This window comes from Anguilla rostrata, chromosome 17, assembly GCF_018555375.3.
Source record: "Anguilla rostrata isolate EN2019 chromosome 17, ASM1855537v3, whole genome shotgun sequence".
Taxonomy (NCBI): domain Eukaryota; kingdom Metazoa; phylum Chordata; class Actinopteri; order Anguilliformes; family Anguillidae; genus Anguilla; species Anguilla rostrata.
In genome coordinates this window covers 16544900-16563477 of record NC_057949.1, presented here as the reverse complement: position 1 = coordinate 16563477, position 18578 = coordinate 16544900, and the positions used below count along the sequence as shown (strand labels likewise).

Below are 18578 nucleotides of genomic sequence, written 5' to 3'. Positions count from 1 at the left end.
AGAAACCTCCACGCGGCGACTGGAATAACAAAACAATTATTTCTACAACAGTAGGTAGGCTACCGCTATTCTTAAAATACCGTTTTAAATTATTCTCCATTGCAGAGATACTTACACCAGTAGGTGGCACTATTGTGTGTTTATTTACTGGTACCAAGAATTTGATCAGCTTTCAAACTTCGCTCCCGAAATTCACATTTCCTCTACAGATGAATTACGTTTACATTTCAACAAGAATGCTCTTGAACATGTGCTATGTTCTTGACAATGATTAGTGCACCTCTAATAGATTGCAAACTAAAACGGCTGAAAATAACGTAATTTAAATAATCTTATAAGAACGCATTACGTTTAATTTATTTAATTATTCGTTTTTGCAGACTTAAAATTGCATCCAGGATCTATGAGTATAGTACCCATATTCAATATATCAACCGAAAGCAATATAGCTGTATTTACTTCCGTTCTACCATTGCTGTGTATTGCTGGCGTTGTGTAGCTATTTATTATAAAACGCGCTTTGTCAGTTCCTCACAGCATTTAAGTTTGGAACATGTACACATTTTAGCGCCATGACACTCTTGCAAGTGTGAAACCGCCGACATCAAGGAAGTCGTGTTTTTAAACAACTAAAAAAAAAAACCCCCAGGGCGGACACAAAACACTGCCTTTAAAGGCTTTTCACGTTCAGTAGAAAGTGGTTAGCTGCTTCTCTTTTCATTATTTCAATCAGTGACAGCCGCCCTCTCCGTGGGTTGCGCTTCTGCAAATTGATGCTTTTGTGCTGTTCTGCGTCTCCCACGGGTAGTTTCTGAACGAGCATTGCGGTGCTGTGCAGAGCGCGAAGAGAGAGCGACGGAAAGAGTGCCAGGATGAAGGACCAGAACTGCGCTGAGGAGATAACGCAAATTCTTCAAGATGCACCCTCCGCAAGGCAAGCCCTGCTTGACAACTACACTAACCTACACAAGGTGGCCGAATACTGCGAGAAGAACTACCTTCAGGTGGGTTGACCACTAGCGAAATTTTTTCTCACCAGAAAATCATTTGTAAAGTTCCTGAATACTTCAACTGTATTTTGGACACATTTTTGTACTTCTGCTACATTCATGTTGTCTTGGCCTTTGACGGGTTATATCTATTTTGGTGCGTTCATTCACATGTGTACTGATTGAATACATTTTTAAACAAATGGTGAAAAATAGCAAAAATGCTTAAGGCGGGGAGTGGAGTGCGTATTGTGACTGAGGAACTTAAGCTATGCAGTGGGCAGGTAGGGGCAGGTAGGGACAGGCAGAGAGAGAGAGAGAGAGAGAGAGATGCACTGTAGCACTGTACACATAAAGTTCGGTGCAAAGGCTTCTCAATAGAATATAGCTTTTGAAAACCATTGAGGACTCTTCAGCGTGAAACACTGCAGGAGCAGAATGCAAAACAGCCACTTGCTGCAAGTTCGTTCTATAACCGTCTCCTCCGCTCTACTCCCGGCAGTCAATCAAGAAACTAAACGTGGCGCGGGGTAACAACTTTTAGTACCAGCAACGAGTCATAGCGACCCGCGAGGGGACGACGTCAAAGGTTTCATTTCCCAGTTTGACTTCAGTTCGCGCTGTCAGTCAGCAACTGCCTGTGGCAACACATCCTTCCTTTCTCACCGTCTATTACAGGAAGTAGCGGTTTGATCAGGGTAAACAGTGCAGGGGAGCATGCAGGGGAAGTCTTAAAGAGACATGAATTGGGACGTACGTCATACACATGTGGGTTGCCCTGTTATTTTTGTTAATAATAGATTATTAAACCAGGTGTGTATACATTATTATATATTTATCATATGGTTTCTTACACCTTAGAACTATGGGGTAATATCAGAACATGATTTATTCTCTACAGCATAGATAATCAAATCTTCCCCCCAGGGCAGCACTAAGCTACTGCTTCCTGATAGTTAATTGATTGATTAATGTCACTGATTGACATAAGATTCCACTTACCTGGTGTGCCAAGTCTAAATCAGTTCCTTATCTGAGGGGAAGAAGATGAACCAACAGTAGGCCCAACACTGGTCTTGAAGGGCAGATTTCAATAGCCCTGCTCTGCAATACGAAGGCTGTACACTAGGGTTTCTGTGCATATCAGCAATAGAAAATAAAGTGCACTTGAAGGGAACTAATGAGAAAGGTCATTGATCTTTTCCATTAGAGGTTTTGAATATTTTTCTTCCCCAGTACTCTTAATTTGTGGTCACAGCATCCTTACCCTCAATGGGAACGTTCCCAGTCATACCCGTCAAGACTGGCAGAGGTGATCATACAACTTAAAAACCTCTCACTTCAGTGGTGATCATACAACTTAAAAACCTCTCACTTCAGTGGTGATCATACAACTTAAAATCCTCTCACTTCAGTGGTGATCATACAACTTAAAAACCTCTCACTTCAGTGGTGATCATACAACTTAAAAACCTCTCACTTCAGTGGTGATCATACAACTTAAAAACCTCTCGCTTCAGTGGTGATCATACAGACATTTCACATAAAGAGTCAGATGTGTCGGCCTTCAGCTTGGGCGTTCTCATTAATGACTGTGTATGTGTATAGTGCACAGTAACACAATGCAGCTCTAAGTGTGTTTCCAAGCACTGGCGGTCACACACTGTGTACTGAGTGTTCTAGGTACACCCAAGTTTTTGGGAAAAAAAAATTAAAAATCGAAGGTTCAATCCCCGGTACACGATCGCGATCCCCCTCCCCTCCTCGGCCTGTGATCGCCCACCCACAGACTTCTATGGTACACCCGTGATTGGAACTCTGGTGTCCCTACTGTTCACAAGGTAGAGAAAACCCAGGAAAAGCTTTTGGTTGGCTGTACAATGTAAGTTATGAACCGACCCTACCTAGTCTCTACTGTTTAGATTTCCATATTCACGCATCATGACACACATCAAATTCGAGGGAGCTCTGAAACGAAGCACTCAAATATCAGTGAAGTCTTATGGGCTAGTCATGCACTCAGACATGCCTTTTAGCTGAATCGACAACTCTTCAGAGTGCAAAGGGACATCTTGTAATATATTTTCCTTCCTGTATACATTACATTTAGCCATTTAACATGACACTCGTATCCTGAGGAACTCACATTTTAACATACAATCCACTTACTGTATACAGATAGATATTTTTTACTGAAGAGACTCTGGTTAAGTACCTTGCTCAGGGGTACAACGGCACTGCCCCAGCTGGAACTCCTGACCTGAAAAATTTGAGTTGCGAGTCCAATTTCCTAACCGTTATACCACGCTGAGCGTACAGCGCCTGAATATTGTCTACGAACGACAGAGAGAGGCTAGTGCCAAAAGAATGCTACAATAGAACTTGCTGTGGTTGTTGTTGTGTCTGTGTGTGTTTGTCCATGTGGCAACAATGGAAAGTATGTTCCATTTACCATTTTTTAAATGAACAATTTTGAGTGTGTCATCCACAATTTGATTTCTTGGGGAGGGTTTAGATTAGAAGCTGGTTCAGAACTCAGCATGCAGTACGAAGTAGCATTGATTTCAGAGCCGGCCACTGCCGTGAACAGTCTGCAGTCATTTAGGGCCACAACCGTCCCCGGGCTACACAATTCCAGTTTTTGTTTTTTCTTTTTTTAACACTGTGAGGCCACAACAGCAGTCTTGTCTGGGGCCACTGAGACACTGTGGTTGGCTCTGCTCTGTTTGCTTTGCGTCTTGTTTAGTATGTACAGCTAGCCACTTCCCCTGTGTTTTCCCAGGTTACATAAGAAGTGGGCTGCAGTTTCAAATCCCATTCAAGAACAAAAGAGTACATTCGAGGCCCAAATTGGAAGACAAGCCAGGGGAAACTCAATGAACAGCTTTTAAAACATTAAAAATATTTGCAAGATCATTTTTAATGATCCAAAGCAGTATGTGTACGTACGTCTGTATATGGATCATGTACAGTGTTTCAACGCTGCATGCAGAATCTTTCCATAAACAATGGCTGGTCGGTGATGAGTTCCATACTGTTACAGGATGTGGTTAAAATTGTGGGTGTCCAGCATGGCTGGACGTGTACAGCTAATTAAGCGTGCCTGTGCCAACCCATAGACATCTGTGCATTTGGTCATTTGGAGAGGTCCGTCTGGATAGGAGCATCTGCAACATGGCTAAATGCAAACAGAAATGCCTAAGGCATTTAAGGATTTTTCTGTTTTAAAAAAAAATTATTTTAAATTCTTTTTTGTAATACCAATAGGAAACACAAAGTTATCAAAGCTTCTGTGCAATTACTGTAACTCCATGTTACAGTAATTACAAGCAACAGCAGGGGTGAGGGAAACAGGGACTGTAAGCAATGAGGGCTGTGGGTACAGCTACAGTGACCGGAAATAAATCTGCTCTTTTTTTGCGCAGGTGTGAATTCGGCTTCCTCCCGCCGGCCGTGTAGCTTGCTGATCTGCTGCGTGAAAGTAGTGCTTTCCCCAGAGTGCTACTGCGTGAAAGTAGTGCTTTCCCCAGAGTGCTACTGCGTGAAAGTAGTGCTTTCCCCAGAGTGCTACTGCGTGAAAGTAGTGCTTTCCCCAGAGTGCTACTGCGGCAGACGGGAGCGAGTCAAACTCACACATGCGCCGAAAAGAGCACGGGTTTACCGCAGCCATCGATGCTTAAAGTCCTTTATGAGTTAGGCGATTTGAGGAGGTAACCCCTTTAAGACGTGCAATTGCAGCTGCATTGCAATGCAAAAAATAAAAAATAAATAAAAATGGCAGAATGCAATCTCTCTGAAAATACATTGGGCCGCAGGGGCAAAGCAGATGATGAGGAATAGGGTACGAGGGCCGACGTGAAACAGCTTTTCTTTCGCTCTGAGAGGGAAGTGATGCATTTCATTTCTGCCACTTCCGTCTCCTTGCAGTCAAAACAGGGATAAGCAGAGAACGGAGTCAGACTAGCATCTGAGCTTCTTTTAGCCACGGGCTGTACTGTCCTGAATCTGATTGGCCGTCCCTACAGAAGTACCGTTTCCATGGAGACAGCCACCATAAACACGCAATGCAAAAAAATAATAATAATAAAAATGGGACAATGCACCATTTTCTGAAACAAAGCTGTTAATACACTTTGTACTTTTCATGTGAATAGCATTTGTCCATTGCGGTTTATTATTAACACTGACTGAGTTACTTTTACTCTGATAGAGTACATTGGGTTGAATGCATAACCCAGCAAACCTTTAGCCCAGCACTAAAACACTTGATTCTACTTATCAAGGCTGATTGAAGACGATGATTAGTTAATTAGTCGACTGGGTGATCACTCTTGCTTCTATCTCAGGTTAAGGGCTCTAGTATATAATAATAATAATAATAATAATAATAATTATTATTATTATTATTATTATTATTATTATTATTAATAACTTTATTTGTATAGCACATTTGTAAAACAAAGTTTACAAAGTGCTTTACAGAAAATAGCAACAAAAAAAAAGCAAAATAGCAAAACCAGAATCGGTTTAATAAAAATAATATTAAAAAACAAATAGTAAGTAAAAAAAATAAAAAGAAGAAAAAATACATAGAAAATGTAGAATGAAGGAGATAATAAAGATAAAATAGAATGTGAAAAAGGTGCCCTACCAAGCGCTTTTCTCTGGGGATTCAATCCCTGACAATCTAAGGGGACTTTAACCCTGAAACGTTTAGGGAAGTGGGGGATAAGGATTCTCTCAAGGGACTCAAACCACAAGGTCTCAGGGGACTCAAACCCCAAAAATACGAAACACAAAACCAGGGACACTCTTTAATGCAGTCACCCTAGTTACCCTTAGTCCACCCTCGGGGACTCAAACCCTGAGCTCTCAGGGACTCAAACCCCGGGGACTCAAACCCCAAAAACACAAAACACGAAACCAGGGACTCTCTTTAATGCAGTCACCCTAGTTACCCTTAGTCCACCCTCGGGGACTCAAACCCTGAGCTCTCAGGGACTCAAACCCCGGGGACTCAAACCCCAAAAACACAAAACGCAAAACCAGGGACTCTCTTTAATGCAGTCACCCTAGTTACCCTTAGTCCACCCTCGGGGACTCAAACCCTGAGCTCTCAGGGACTCAAACCCCGGGGACTCAAACCCCAAAAACACAAAACACAAAACCAGGGACTCTCTTTAATGCAGTCACCCTAGTTACCCTTAGTCCACCCTCGGGGACTCAAACCCTGAGCTCTCAGGGACTCAAACCCCAAAAACACAAAACGCAAAACCAGGGACTCTCTTTAATGCAGTCACCCTAGTTAAAACTCGTCTTTTAAAAACTGCTGACAGTGTTGACAGGTTTTCTGGGAGAGAATTCCAGAGTTTGGGGCTACAGGAACTAAAAGCAGAACCCAGGTCCCTGATTAGGAGGTAAAACACTGGTGGACTTCTCTTCAGAGTTTAGGGCTAGGACTAAAAGCAGAACCCAGGTCCCTGATTAGGAGGTAATCACTGTGGCCTCTCTCTCAGGTTTAGGGCTGTAGTAAATGAACCCAGGTCCCTGATTGGGTGATCACTCTTGCTTCTCTCTCAGGTTGAGGACTCTAGTATATGAACCCAGGTCCCTGATTGGGTGATCACTGTGGCTTATCTGTCAGTTGAGGGCTCTTGTATATGAACCCAGGTCCCTGATCGGGTGATCACTGTGGCTTATCTGTCAGTTGAGGGCTCTTGTATATGAACCCAGGTCCCTGATTGGGTGATCACTCTTGCTTCTCTCTCAGGTTGAGGACTCTAGTATATGAACCCAGGTCCCTGATTGGGTGATCACTCTTGCTTCTCTCTCAGGTTGAGGACACCAGCAAGGCCTTGGAGGAGACAAAAGCATTCACCACGCAGTCTCTGGCCAGTGTGGCCTACCAGATCAGCACCCTGGCCACCAACGTGCTCAAGCTGCTGGATGCTCAGACCTCACAGCTGCGGCAGATGGAGTCGTCCATCAACCTCATCGCCCAGGTAACGCTCGTGACCCGCCACCTCTGTCTCATCCTCTCAAACCCAACCCATCCTGGCTACCATACATAAAAGGCCTTATAAAGTGATTTTTTTTAACAAATAAATTATTTTCATATTAGGCAGCTTTTAAAATGAATTCATATTGAATTTTAGATAAAGTGTTTGCTGGAGGTACCGATAAAGGACTGACATGGCCACAGATGTACCTGTATCTGTGCAGACAGCACGTGCTTGGGTACCGCACCTGTGGGACGAGCTCTCTGAATGGACACATAAGCCACATCCCATCAGTGGCAGTCAGAAAGAGGTCTCTTAAGTGAGAGACGGCACACGTTCCCTCCCGTGGAGGAGAAAAGGGAAGTGTGCTGTCTTTCTCATGAGCCAGAGCAGCGTGCGCTTCCTCTCCTGGTCTGAGTGCGGTTTGGCGACTGGAGCCCGACGTCTCTTTTTCTCACTGCCCCCGCCCCCCCCCCCACCCCACCGTGTCGGGGTGGGGGGTGGGGGGGGGCGGCAGAGGAGTGGATTCGGGTGGCCTGACTGAGCGGAGCCTGTTCCAGTAAGCTTCCCTCCTCTCCTCCTGTGCCCCTCTCCCCTCCTACCCCTCCCCCTGTGATCAGTGCCCCCCCCCAGGCCTGTGATCAGTGTATTAAACTGCGAGCTCCGAGTCTTCTCTGGGCCTGCTTCCAGTCCTCATTGTAGGGCCCCCAGGCCTGGAGAATAACTCCCCGATCCCCCATCCAGGGGACTGATGTACCCCCCCACCCCCCCCTCCTTTGGCGGCTCTCCCTGGCATTCCTGCCCGCTCCGTGCCCAGCATGTCTAACTAGGTCACCTGGGGTAATGGGGCGGCAGCGTGGTGACCTCTGACCCTGGCCCGCGAGCTCTGAGCGGCAGCGAATAAGAGGCCAGTGTTTTCCGTCGCTCGGGCTAACCCTGATTGATGGTTCTCTTTGTCCTCGGGGATTCAGGAAGGACCCCGACAAGAGCGCGCTAAATAAGGGGCCTTTTTTTAGCCCCCGCTTGGCCCGTTTTACTGTGGGCGGAGGGTTAATAAGATGAAGGTCCCGTAGGTGTATCTGTGTGGGGGGGTTGGGGCTGGTCTTGCCGAGGTGTAGGCCTAATACGTGCATTTCTTCCCCCACTTCTCCCCCCCCTTCCCACCGCCCCAGACGGTGGACATGCACCGTGAGAAAGTGGCGCGAAGAGAGATCGGCATGTTCACCACGGCAAAGAGGGTGCCGCGCAGCAACAAGGTCACCCCGCCGGCGGCCAGCCGGGAGCCCAAAGCCAAATACTCCCGCACCCCCATCACCTACACCGAGCTGGACACGCTGGGACACGGCATGAAGGTGAGAGTCATGAGCGACAGGGGGGGGGGGGGTTTGATACCACCCCAGAAGGGTCCTTCATATTGGTGGTGCATGAGGTGAGTCAGTGACTTTCTCCTAGTGTACTATAAGACACCATAGGCCAGAGTACAGTGGCAGAGGCTGGGGTTTGAACCCGCAACATCCGTAAGTATGGAAAAGGTTTCCTCCGTTTACTTTCACGGACCCAAACCAGACAATCAGTCAATTTGGAATCAAACAACAGCCATCCTGAACTATAACTCACTTAACTATAGCACTTAAGTGCACATACTAGCAGTTTTAATTCATAAACACAGCTCAGCATTCATCTAAACTGGCCAAACTGTTGTTGTGAAGGGAAAAAAAAAGGCACTCCTGGTTATTAAGACAAAGTTATGGGTGAATGTTGACTGAATTCAGGCCAATACATCTTCAGTGAACAAAAAGCTTAAATGCCGCTTAGGTTTGTAGGTGTGAGGTGTGGGGAGGCAGTGCCTGCGCATGGTAATAGTCGTTCGCGTATAAAAATCGGTTCTTCCCCAGCATTGATCGCTCTGGCTCACGGCAGTGGAACCTGCTTTCTGAGCGAGGACGTTTTTTAAAAAGCACCGTATCCGAGTGGAGGGTAGCGACGGATATAACAGCAATCCCGTCTGGAGGATGAGCTGTCCGTCACCGTGAGCTGACCTCAATTAGCGCCCGGCGTTGCCCGCGGCGATGGGGAGGCCCCACCCCCCCTCCCCCCACTCTGAGCCCGGCCACAGCGTGGGAACTGCGCGGAGACGCACCAATTAGAGACTGCCAAGGCCGAACCGCCGCGCCAAGACCCGCATGCAAATCTCCATCTCATCTGCAGCACAGGCACACACAGCGAGGCCTGGGGGAGGGAGCGGGGAGGGGGGGGGGGTTAGGGGGAGAAGATTTATGGAGCGAGCCGTAAAAGGGACAGTAAAAGAATGGCCGATTTCTGCTGCGGTAGAAAGCTCCGGAAAAAGTTCATGCGCTATACATGCCCCGCTCCGGCTGAGGGGCGTCTTGGTGAAAACTGAAAGGAGGCGGTAGAGGCCGGACAAAGGGAGAAAGGTACGCCCGGAACGGTCCCTGCCTCTCACTCCTTTTGTGTAAAGGAAATGTCTAACATTCCTCTGGGACTGCGAGTGGCCGCGTCGAAGGACGTGAGAGGAAACATAAAGGACACACAAAACTACAGCCAGAAAACACGGAAAAAAAGTAACCAAAAGATATTTTAAATCACAACACTAGCTGAAAAGGTGCCACGATCTAGATGTTGTAGAATATTGAAGTACAAAACAATGGTTATGACATGCATGTAGTGGTCTAAATGCATTATGCACAAAGTTTGTATGATAAGCACTTCACCAATGTAGACAGAGCTCAACTCGGCTGTTGCCACAGCATCATCCAGCGAGTTGGGACTGGCCGGAGAGCAGTTACTCTGGAGTTAATCAGCTCACTGCATCGCAGCTATGCTGAGAGCTCATTCCACCCGTGTTGAGACAGCTCCCCTCCTAGTCTCAGACCTTCGCTTTCTCTCCAGAACTCCGGGAAGGACCAGGGGAAATCTGGATCTGTGACCCAGAAGAGGAGCATAAGAGAGGGAGGCGGCACCCTGGGGTACGAGCAGGATTCCCGAAAACCACGCAGTGCACCATGGATCAGCACCGTTCTACGCTCCTGTTTACTTAGCATGCAGTGTGCCGCTGATGTCGGTTTAGTACCTACCTGACCTCCTGCTCAGCTCAGCTAGCATACAGTGTATTGCTGATGTCGGTTTAGTACCTACCTAAGCTCCTGCTCAGCTAACATACAGTGTACCGCTGATGTTGGTCTAGTAACTGCCTAAGCTCCTGTTTAACTAGCATACAGTGTACAACTGAGCCTGGGTCAGGGCCTAACTGCATGCCCGATCACTCTTAGGTGTCATTCTGCCAATAAGGTGCCAGATGGCAGCCACCCCTCTGTGAAACATTAATAATAGTGGAGGTGTCCTGCATGCTAACACACTAAAGAGGCTACGTGTACAAGCAGTGTATTTCTGCCCGCCATTGCCGTAACCTCCTTGCAGTATCACATGATCAGCAAGTGTGTGGCCTCACTGGGGAATTTCTGGCTGCAGTACAAGATCTGTGCACATTTGAGTAAATATTTACATTTATACTACACAGCGCACAAAAACAACGGAAGAGGTCAATCCCCTCTGCTTTAGTAGCTTAATGTTGTTTGAATACTCTTTTGTTAGTTAACCACTCCCCTTTCTGATTCTATGAGAAAATCAAACAAGTCTTTGCATATGAAATTGGGTGGGATGCAACTCCAGTAGGGTGAGCATATAGCAGATGGGATTAGAAAGGATGTGCAAGATTCCTGTGGTCCTATGGTCCATGCAGGGGCCATATTTTACAGCTTTACAGCTGGGACGATACCACTCAAAATATGAAACAAAACGGACCATCAAGATAAACCCGAATGCACATTCAAATGTAAATGTCTAGCACAACCTAGAATTAAAAGAGCAACATTCTTTGCTAGTGAAATGAACACTTCATGTTGCATCACAAAAAAGTGAAGCAATATAAAAACATGGTGAGTTTTAGCCATGTTTTTTTTACTGCCAGAACAGCATGAGACTCATTATCAGGCCGTTCTGGACTAGCATCAAAGCAGTAATGATTCTGCAGAGACGTGCAAAACCGCTGAGAAGGCATTATTGCATCACTGTGCTGGGAAGAGCAATTACTGGAATACATACTGAACAGGGTGAAGATACTCACCACTACACAGCATAAGATAAGGCCCAGTGTGTAATTACTGGAATACACACTGAACAGGGTGAAGATACTCACCACTACACAGCATAAGATAAGGCCCAGTGCGTAATCACTGGAATACACACTGAACAGGGTGAAGATACTCACCACTACACAGCATAAGATAAGGCCCCGTGCGTAATTACTGGAATACACACTGAACAGGGTGAAGATACTCACCACTACACAGCATAAGATAAGGCCCAGTGCGTAATCACTGGAATACACACTGAACAGGGTGAAGATGCTCACCACTACACAGCATAAGATAAGGCCCAGTGCGTAATCACTGGAATACACACTGAACAGGGTGAAGATACTCACCACTACACAGCATAAGATAAGGCCCAGTGGTAATACTGGAATACACACTGAACAGGGGAAGATACTCACCACTACACAGCATAAGATAAGGCCCAGTGCGTAATCACTGGAATACACACTGAACAGGGTGAAGATACTCACCACTACACAGCATAAGATAAGGCCCAGTGCGTAATCACTGGAATACACACTGAACAGGGTGAAGATACTCACCACTACACAGCATAAGATAAGGCCCCGTGCGTAATCACTGTCTTAACTGCAGCTTAAGCGGACAAAGCCAAGGATACCTGGGACACAGGTGAAATTGAAACAAGGAAATATCTGTTGATGTAAACCTCAGCTAATAAAGTGCTGTAGATGTTCTCAGCAAAGGAGCCCCCTTTCCTTCTGTCATTAGAATCTGCCCGTTTCATTTCAATTGGTTGACACAAGAAGGGCCACAGTTTTTATATTCAAGGCCATTAACATTTGTGAGCAAATTGTAATTACAGAATCCAAATTCCTGATAATTTTAGGCCCTGTCCAAATGTAAATAACATTTAATGTCACATTGTAACATAACATTGTGTGTGTGTGTGTGTGTGTGTGTGTGTGTGTGCGCGTGCGTGTGCGTGTGTGTGCATGTATGTATGTATGTCTGTCTCTACAGTCGGAGCGCTCGCCCTGTGGAACCTGTCGCGTGTCCTACTGCCCCATCTATGTCTCGGGGCGTGTCCACATCCTCCCTCAGCGAGCGTTCTGTGGGGTAAGCCATGTTGGGCGGGGCTAAGCTGACCACTCCCACCCTGCAATAAACCCCACCCTCTGGATCGATCGCTGGACTTAACCACCATTTGTCCGTAGCTTTGTATCACAGTTAAACACAGCACTGCATTTTTCTAAAGTTCATTTCAAGTGATTTCCATACTCGCCAACTGTGTGAGTGTAAGAAATACCTGCATTTAATTGTGAGTTAGTTGACTGTTGACTGTTAATTAACAGATACAGTAGGCTACAGTAGGCCTCTACTCTGTAGTATTTCACATGAAAGTAACACGACGCCATTTATATTGATACTGTGGAGTAAATAAATTAATATTTATTTACTCCACAGTCTATGCTTCTCTTTCACAGACACTTGAATGTGGAGATGGCTGCTCAGCACCTACCTAGTGAAGTGCTGTGTCAGTAATGGCCTCTTCCTTCTCAGGTCTAGTTTTGGAATAGCGGTTTCTCCGCCCGTGGCACCGAACTGGACTTCGCAGGACATTGCCTCTCCTCTGATGGAGGAGAGCCCGCCTCCACCGCCCCCGCTGGCTCTGACGGACACCAACGTGCCCCCTCCCCCCCCTCCCCCACCCCTCTCCATGGACATCCCCCCTCCCCCTCCACCGCCCCCCGCAGCCAGCACCCCGGGGCCCCCCAGCTCGGCCTGTGTCCCCCCTCCTCCCCCAGCACCCCCGCTGGAAACTGGTGAGTCCGTTTCCATGGTTACTTATCTACTGTAATGACAGTGATTCCCCCCCCCCAGTGCACAATGGATGCCTCCTAAAATATACAATAAATATTTGTCTGGGGGGTCTAGTGTGGCTGAGACTTTGTCCGTTATATAAATCCCTGTGCAAGGGAAAATACTGTGCAGGCTGCTGAAATATATTGCACCGGAGTGCACAGTAGCATTCAAGAAAAATAAATAATTGAAGACGGCCTCTTACTGTAGCGCAGTGTTTTATGTCTAAGTGTTTCTAGACATGATGATTTCCATGAGCTGCGCCACAAAAAGCTGTAGAGATGGAGTAGAGGACAGCAGCTATATTATATGTAACTTAATACTTCCAGGCAGGATGTCATTGTCGAGAGGGAGTCCCCTAAATACTAACTCTGAATGCACAAACACAAAGAAATGTTTCTGCCTTTAAACAAACTGCTTTGTGATGTGTGTCTGTTTCCCTAAAACAAAGCAGAAAAAAACTAAATTAGATCTGTCTTTATCTCTTCATCCAATACAATTTATCTTCTCGTGTCAAACGTTCCACTTTGCAGCTGAAAGAAATGAAAAGGATCTACTTCTCTTTGCGGAAGACTGCGTGACAGCACACTGGAATGCTGACACAATGCAGAAGTAGCAAAGCACAAATAAAGAGCGTCTTGCTTTGGTCGGGGAAATTATCGCTGAAAACTTTGCCACAGACTTGGTGTTAATTAAGTTGGGGTTTCTTATTAAAAGGGAACAATGGATTAAAAGTCACGCCAGCTTTGCATAATTAAATGGAATCTCTCCGTGTGCTGTTTGGATTTTGTATAATTGGGAACAGAATATTAATTTGTTTTCCAAGCAGCTACAATGCAAAGGCCAGATTACATTGCTGTAACAAAAGATCTCCAAACAACAAAACTTTCCGTTAACCTGTTGTGGCAGTGGGTTTTACTTTTCTCTCTTCTCATTGGCTGAGAAATGGATCCCCCACAACCCCCCCCCCCCGCATAACAGATTTTACTTAACTCTTTTTTTCCAGTGGCTGAAGAGAATGGATTTCCCCCCCCAATATCAGAAGTTGCCTTTCCCCCTCCAGTCAGCGATACATTTGATCTTCCAGCTCCACCCCCTCTCCCGGGCATTGGGTCAAGCTCAGGTACAAAAGGAGACACTGGTGGACAAGCCAAACCAAGTGCTCTCAAAGGTCTTATAGTCAGTACTAATGTAATACAGACCAGGCAAATCCAAAATCAATCCAGTCTTAGCATTTACGTAATAATAATAATAATAATAACTATACCAAATTTATTACGTGCTTTGTAAGTGCAATAAAACCCAGAGTTCAGTGCATTTCTTTGGCACCACTGTTGGCCACCTTTGGTAACTGAACACAAGATGGCTGCCAGACAGGAATGTTCTGGTGTGGTCTCCGCTCTGTGTCTTAATGCTGTGCATGGCTGGCTCGTTTGCATGTCTGTCTGTTTGTTTGATGGTTTTGCTGACTTTCTCTTTGCGCCCCCCCGCCGTCTCCCTCCCAGGCACAGCGTTGCGCTCCAAACGCTCACGGGGCCCGCGCCACCCTCCCACCTCCCGCTCGGGGTCCCTCAGGGTCCGTCTGGGGCCCTCAACGCGTTCTCTGCACACACTGTCTCTCTGCCTGCCCCCCTCTCACTCGCGTAAGCCCCCTTATATGGCCCCTTATATGGCCAGCTGCGGCTCTCCCAGAGTTCTGTTCAGACGTAGGATTAGTCCTAGACTGGCTATGTGTCATAACCATGGTCTAAAAACCATTCCTGATTTTTATCCTACTTGCAGACCATACTACACTAATTTAAGAGCAGGCCAGTACTCTATATGTAATATCAATTAGACTGTGGGGCTTTGGTAAACTGTATAAGGTTACATTAACAAAGCCCACATATCCATATAAATATGGCTGTCATGCACCATTCTGGATATCTAAACACAGATCAGTCACCCATAAAGAGTCTCCATCCTCCTGTTCTCCGTTTCTGTTCCCTGGCTACGAGTGCCGTCAATCACCCGTGCCTCTCTTCTCATCATCTATCAGTCATGATTCCCCCGCCCCCTCCATACCCCCCTCCTCTAGCCCCCCTGGCCACGCTGAGCAATCTGTCCCGCGTCCCCGCCCATCTGCAGCACCTGGGTGAGTAGGCCCGTGCCGTGTCTACCGCCACCGTCCGCCAAGCCAAGCGACGGTTTCCATGGCACCTCTGCCCTCTATGCTTCCGTCCAACCGCTAACGCTTAGCCGCCAGGATGGCCAACCGCCAACCACGGAAGCATGGCCACTTCTCTGGGCTCGATGGCTGAAAGCCCAGAGATTTTGGGTTTTGACAGCAGTGGTCCCCGTATTGATTCTCCGTGTTCCGTGTTCCACTGTCCAGACCTTCAGTTCCAGGCCCCGCCCCCTCCACCTGATATGATGGGAGGCTTTGATGACTTCTCGGCCCCCCTCCCACCGCCTGTGGACTACGACTCCCCTCCTCCACCCAACATCAACGAGAAAGGTACAGTTTAGATCCTGGTCTGTGTTCCAAAGTATACTCATGTACAGAAATAGTCAGTGAATCTCCAGCTAGGCTATTTCCGAAACACACTAAACAAAAAGTGTCATTAACAGTCTATGGAATCAGAGTGGCATAGTGTAACCTCATATAATACCACCTACTGTACAATAACATGGCAGCTGTGTAGTGTACCATTTACAGTAATGGAGTTTTACCTCAAGTATCAAAATCTGTAACTCGCTCCATCTAAGGGTGATGGTAAGCCAATAAGTAATGACAATAGTAACTGCTGAAAGGGACTTAATGAGTGGTGGATCATCTTTAAAATGCGCATTAGTAAAGTCCACGGAGTGGCCAGTCCCAGTGTACAGCCAATGTTTTCAGTTTCTTCTTGCAGAAAATTCAGCGTACAAACGCAGCCTAATCACAATGAAGCTTTTGGTGAACAAAAAAAAATGTTTTTACATTTTGGTGTTGCGCTGTGTTGTTAAATATGCAATAGTATAGGTCATGATCAGTAAATATTGTGTAAGCAGCATAAACATGGAAGGCTTTCTGTGAGGAAAATCCCGAGTTGGTGCAGGGTGTCAGATCGGCCATGTTCTCTGCCTCTCCTCAGTGGTGGCACTGTACAGTTACAACTCTGGCAACCCTGGAGACCTGGCCTTCGAGAAGGGTGACATCATCTACGTCACCAAGAAGAACGAGGACGGCTGGTATGAGGGCGTGCTGCATGGGGCGGAGGGGTTCTTCCCAGGGAACTACGTGGAGTCCACCAGCTAACCAGTCAAGAGTGAGGCCTTCTAACCAGGCCCACAGACCAACGGTCACCCCCTCAATTTCTGGCCCCCCTCCCCCCTCCCCCTTCCACCAAGGCCTGGGGGTACCTTACTGGAAGCCCTCAGACCTTGGGGGGGGGGGTCCCTTAATTTCCCCATCAGATAAGTCCCTTTGACAGCTTTTCGGTGTCGTGCTTCACATGGCCTCTAATGTCATACATGCATAGTGCAGGGATCACAGCTGAAATATCTGCATTTTTAAAAATTGTTACTTCAAGCTACGGGTGAAACTCTGCAGATGTTCAGCCATCATGGTCTGTTCACACTTTTATTCTGACAACATTTCCACAAAGGGTTAAATAGCCATGAAACAAGACACCATGAATTGCAGAACTGCATTCCTTTTGTTTACAAGACCAGGCTCTGAAAACAGCCTTTCATAAACGGGATTCACTGTAAGTGTGTGTTGTACTGTAATGTGTCTACCAGTAACTTTAGGGTTACCAGCTAGTGGTGGGGGACTTTTTTTTGGATAAATCACCAGTTGTTCACCTTACAGTTAAACTGGAGCATTAGATTGGTTTTTTTTACCTCCCCAAAATGTAACCATCAATTGTGTCTCCCAAGTTACCAACTAGGGTGCCAAGTGCACCACAAACTAGTGTGCAAATGGCTCTGATAGCAAGCAAATATTTTACACCCTGCAGGTCATACAGGAGACATCAGTAGTGACAACTGGTAGCCACTAGGCATTCCTATTGTAGTTCTCTTAGGAATCTACTTTAGGGCTAACTATATGGCCTGCCAGCATTAAAATTTAACAGTTATATATTGACTGCGCCATATGTGAGCCACAAGTTCTCTTAGAAATTTAGAGAAATTTTACTAGTTAATAGTGGAGGATGGAGGCTGAATGGAGTGCATCATAGCTGCCATGAGAAAAATGGAAGCTATTGAATTAACACATGGATTAAATCAGCTAGCACTTACATTGAATTGCTTTAATCAAGACACTTATTTGATTTTTTTCCAATCTAAATTTCAATATTTTATCATTTTACATACTTGTGGTGAAACAAATGTGTGTGTGAATTCAAATAAGATACAAAGTAATATATGAAATTACAGAGAGTAATGGAAATTCATATTATAAATATGTATGTTTAGTAAAATGTGAATTTATAGTAAGGATGTAACATTTTCTACAATTGCGTCTATGCATAAAAGTAAGGGTAAATTTTTTAAATGTTCGGAAAATTATTTTGAATGATGTGGATAGTGATGTAATTGAAGCTTTCCAGTATTAAATATGACACTTATATTAAAAAAATGACAGTCTGGATTGTATCTGTACTAGCACCACTTCTGTCAAAACCCAGCCTGAAGTTTTAAGACCAGCAATGATATTGCAGCATGCAAAACACGTCTCTTTTCACCTTCCTAGTGGTACGGTGTTCGACTGTACTGTTGCTGGTTCAAGCCCCTGGTGGGCATATAGGGATGCCGACTTTTATCTGGAGATGAAGTTGGGTCCCTACAAGAAAGAACTCTGCCGTTGGGCCCTTGAGCAAGGCCCTTAACCCAAAAAAAGCTGCTTCAAGGGTCGTTCACCCGTTCTCTCTCTTGAAAAATGGACCTTCCTCAGTTACATAGAGGATTAAAAAAAACAAATAATAATAATCATAATAATAATAATAAGGAACCTTCTCAGCTGAGGACTGCGTAAATCTGAGCTATTTACAATATTTTCACTCGATTTGGAGATTACATTTTTTCAGACAATTCTATTGTTAGAATTGACAGTATTTTTTAATTATAATTTCAGTGTAAAAAACATTTTCCATATAGTAACTCCTAATCTAAGAACTCCAGGAAATTGCATATGTTAAAGATTCTGTTTGATGGGCTTCACTGATAGCGATACTGACGTCATCGTGCCTCATAAATTTTGCGGCAAAATGTCAGCAATCTGACACACACTGCGTCTATGGTGTGCCTTTTTTTTCTTTTTCCTTTTATGGGCATTGGACTCCTTTCCTGCCACTCCTGTCTGCCATGGCCCATAGTTCTGAACTTTACCCTTAAAGTACCCTTAAATTGAAATACCCTTAAATTAAAGCTGACGGTCTGCACCGCATATTCCAAATTCTGTTTTTTCCATCCCATGATGCTCTGCTGTACTGGCACTGACACTTCTTTGGACCACATGTTGAGACACCAGTCAAATGCAAATTCCACACCGAGAATCAACCCGTGACCTTTTGTGAGCTTTCTTGTGCACAGACTAGTGATGCAACAACACACCAGTTGGTCAAGAA

At 45.7% G+C, this 18578-nt stretch overlaps 1 protein-coding gene and 1 long non-coding RNA gene across 4 annotated transcripts; both read left to right on the top strand.

Moving 5' to 3' along the window:
* Positions 1-205: 205 nt before the first annotated feature.
* On the top strand, positions 206-17590 carry LOC135244147 (abl interactor 2-like). Of its 3 annotated transcripts, XR_010326898.1 has the most exons (12): positions 206-1004; positions 6824-6991; positions 8161-8340; positions 9899-9975; positions 12145-12240; positions 12685-12947; positions 13991-14107; positions 14490-14627; positions 15023-15118; positions 15359-15481; positions 16101-16877; positions 16908-17590. XR_010326898.1 is itself a non-coding variant. In XM_064316373.1 (11 exons), the coding sequence occupies exons 1-11, from the start codon at positions 873-875 to the stop codon at positions 16262-16264; spliced, it is 1554 nt and encodes a 517-aa protein (XP_064172443.1). In that variant the 5' UTR covers positions 206-872; the 3' UTR covers positions 16265-17590. The 3 variants fall into 3 exon arrangements, 2 of the variants coding, with proteins under 2 accessions (XP_064172443.1, XP_064172444.1); XM_064316373.1 differs by having other exon boundaries at positions 16101-17590; XM_064316374.1 differs by lacking the exons at positions 14490-14627; positions 15023-15118 and having other exon boundaries at positions 211-1004; positions 16101-17590.
* Positions 9992-11692, top strand: LOC135244150 (uncharacterized). The gene is made up of 2 exons (XR_010326899.1): positions 9992-11478; positions 11548-11692. It is a non-coding gene; the product is annotated as an uncharacterized LOC135244150 (long non-coding RNA).
* Positions 17591-18578: the final 988 nt, after the last annotated feature.

Excerpts from the sequence above, each read along its gene's own strand:
- LOC135244147 (XM_064316373.1), top strand. The coding sequence starts at position 873 with ATGAAGGACCAGAACTGCGCTGAGGAGATAACGCAAATTCTTCAAGAT. Across the intron at positions 6,992-8,160 it reads CCATCAACCTCATCGCCCAG|ACGGTGGACATGCACCGTGA; the intron begins GTAACGCTCGTG and ends CCACCGCCCCAG. Across the intron at positions 12,241-12,684 it reads CTCAGCGAGCGTTCTGTGGG|GTCTAGTTTTGGAATAGCGG; the intron begins GTAAGCCATGTT and ends CTTCCTTCTCAG.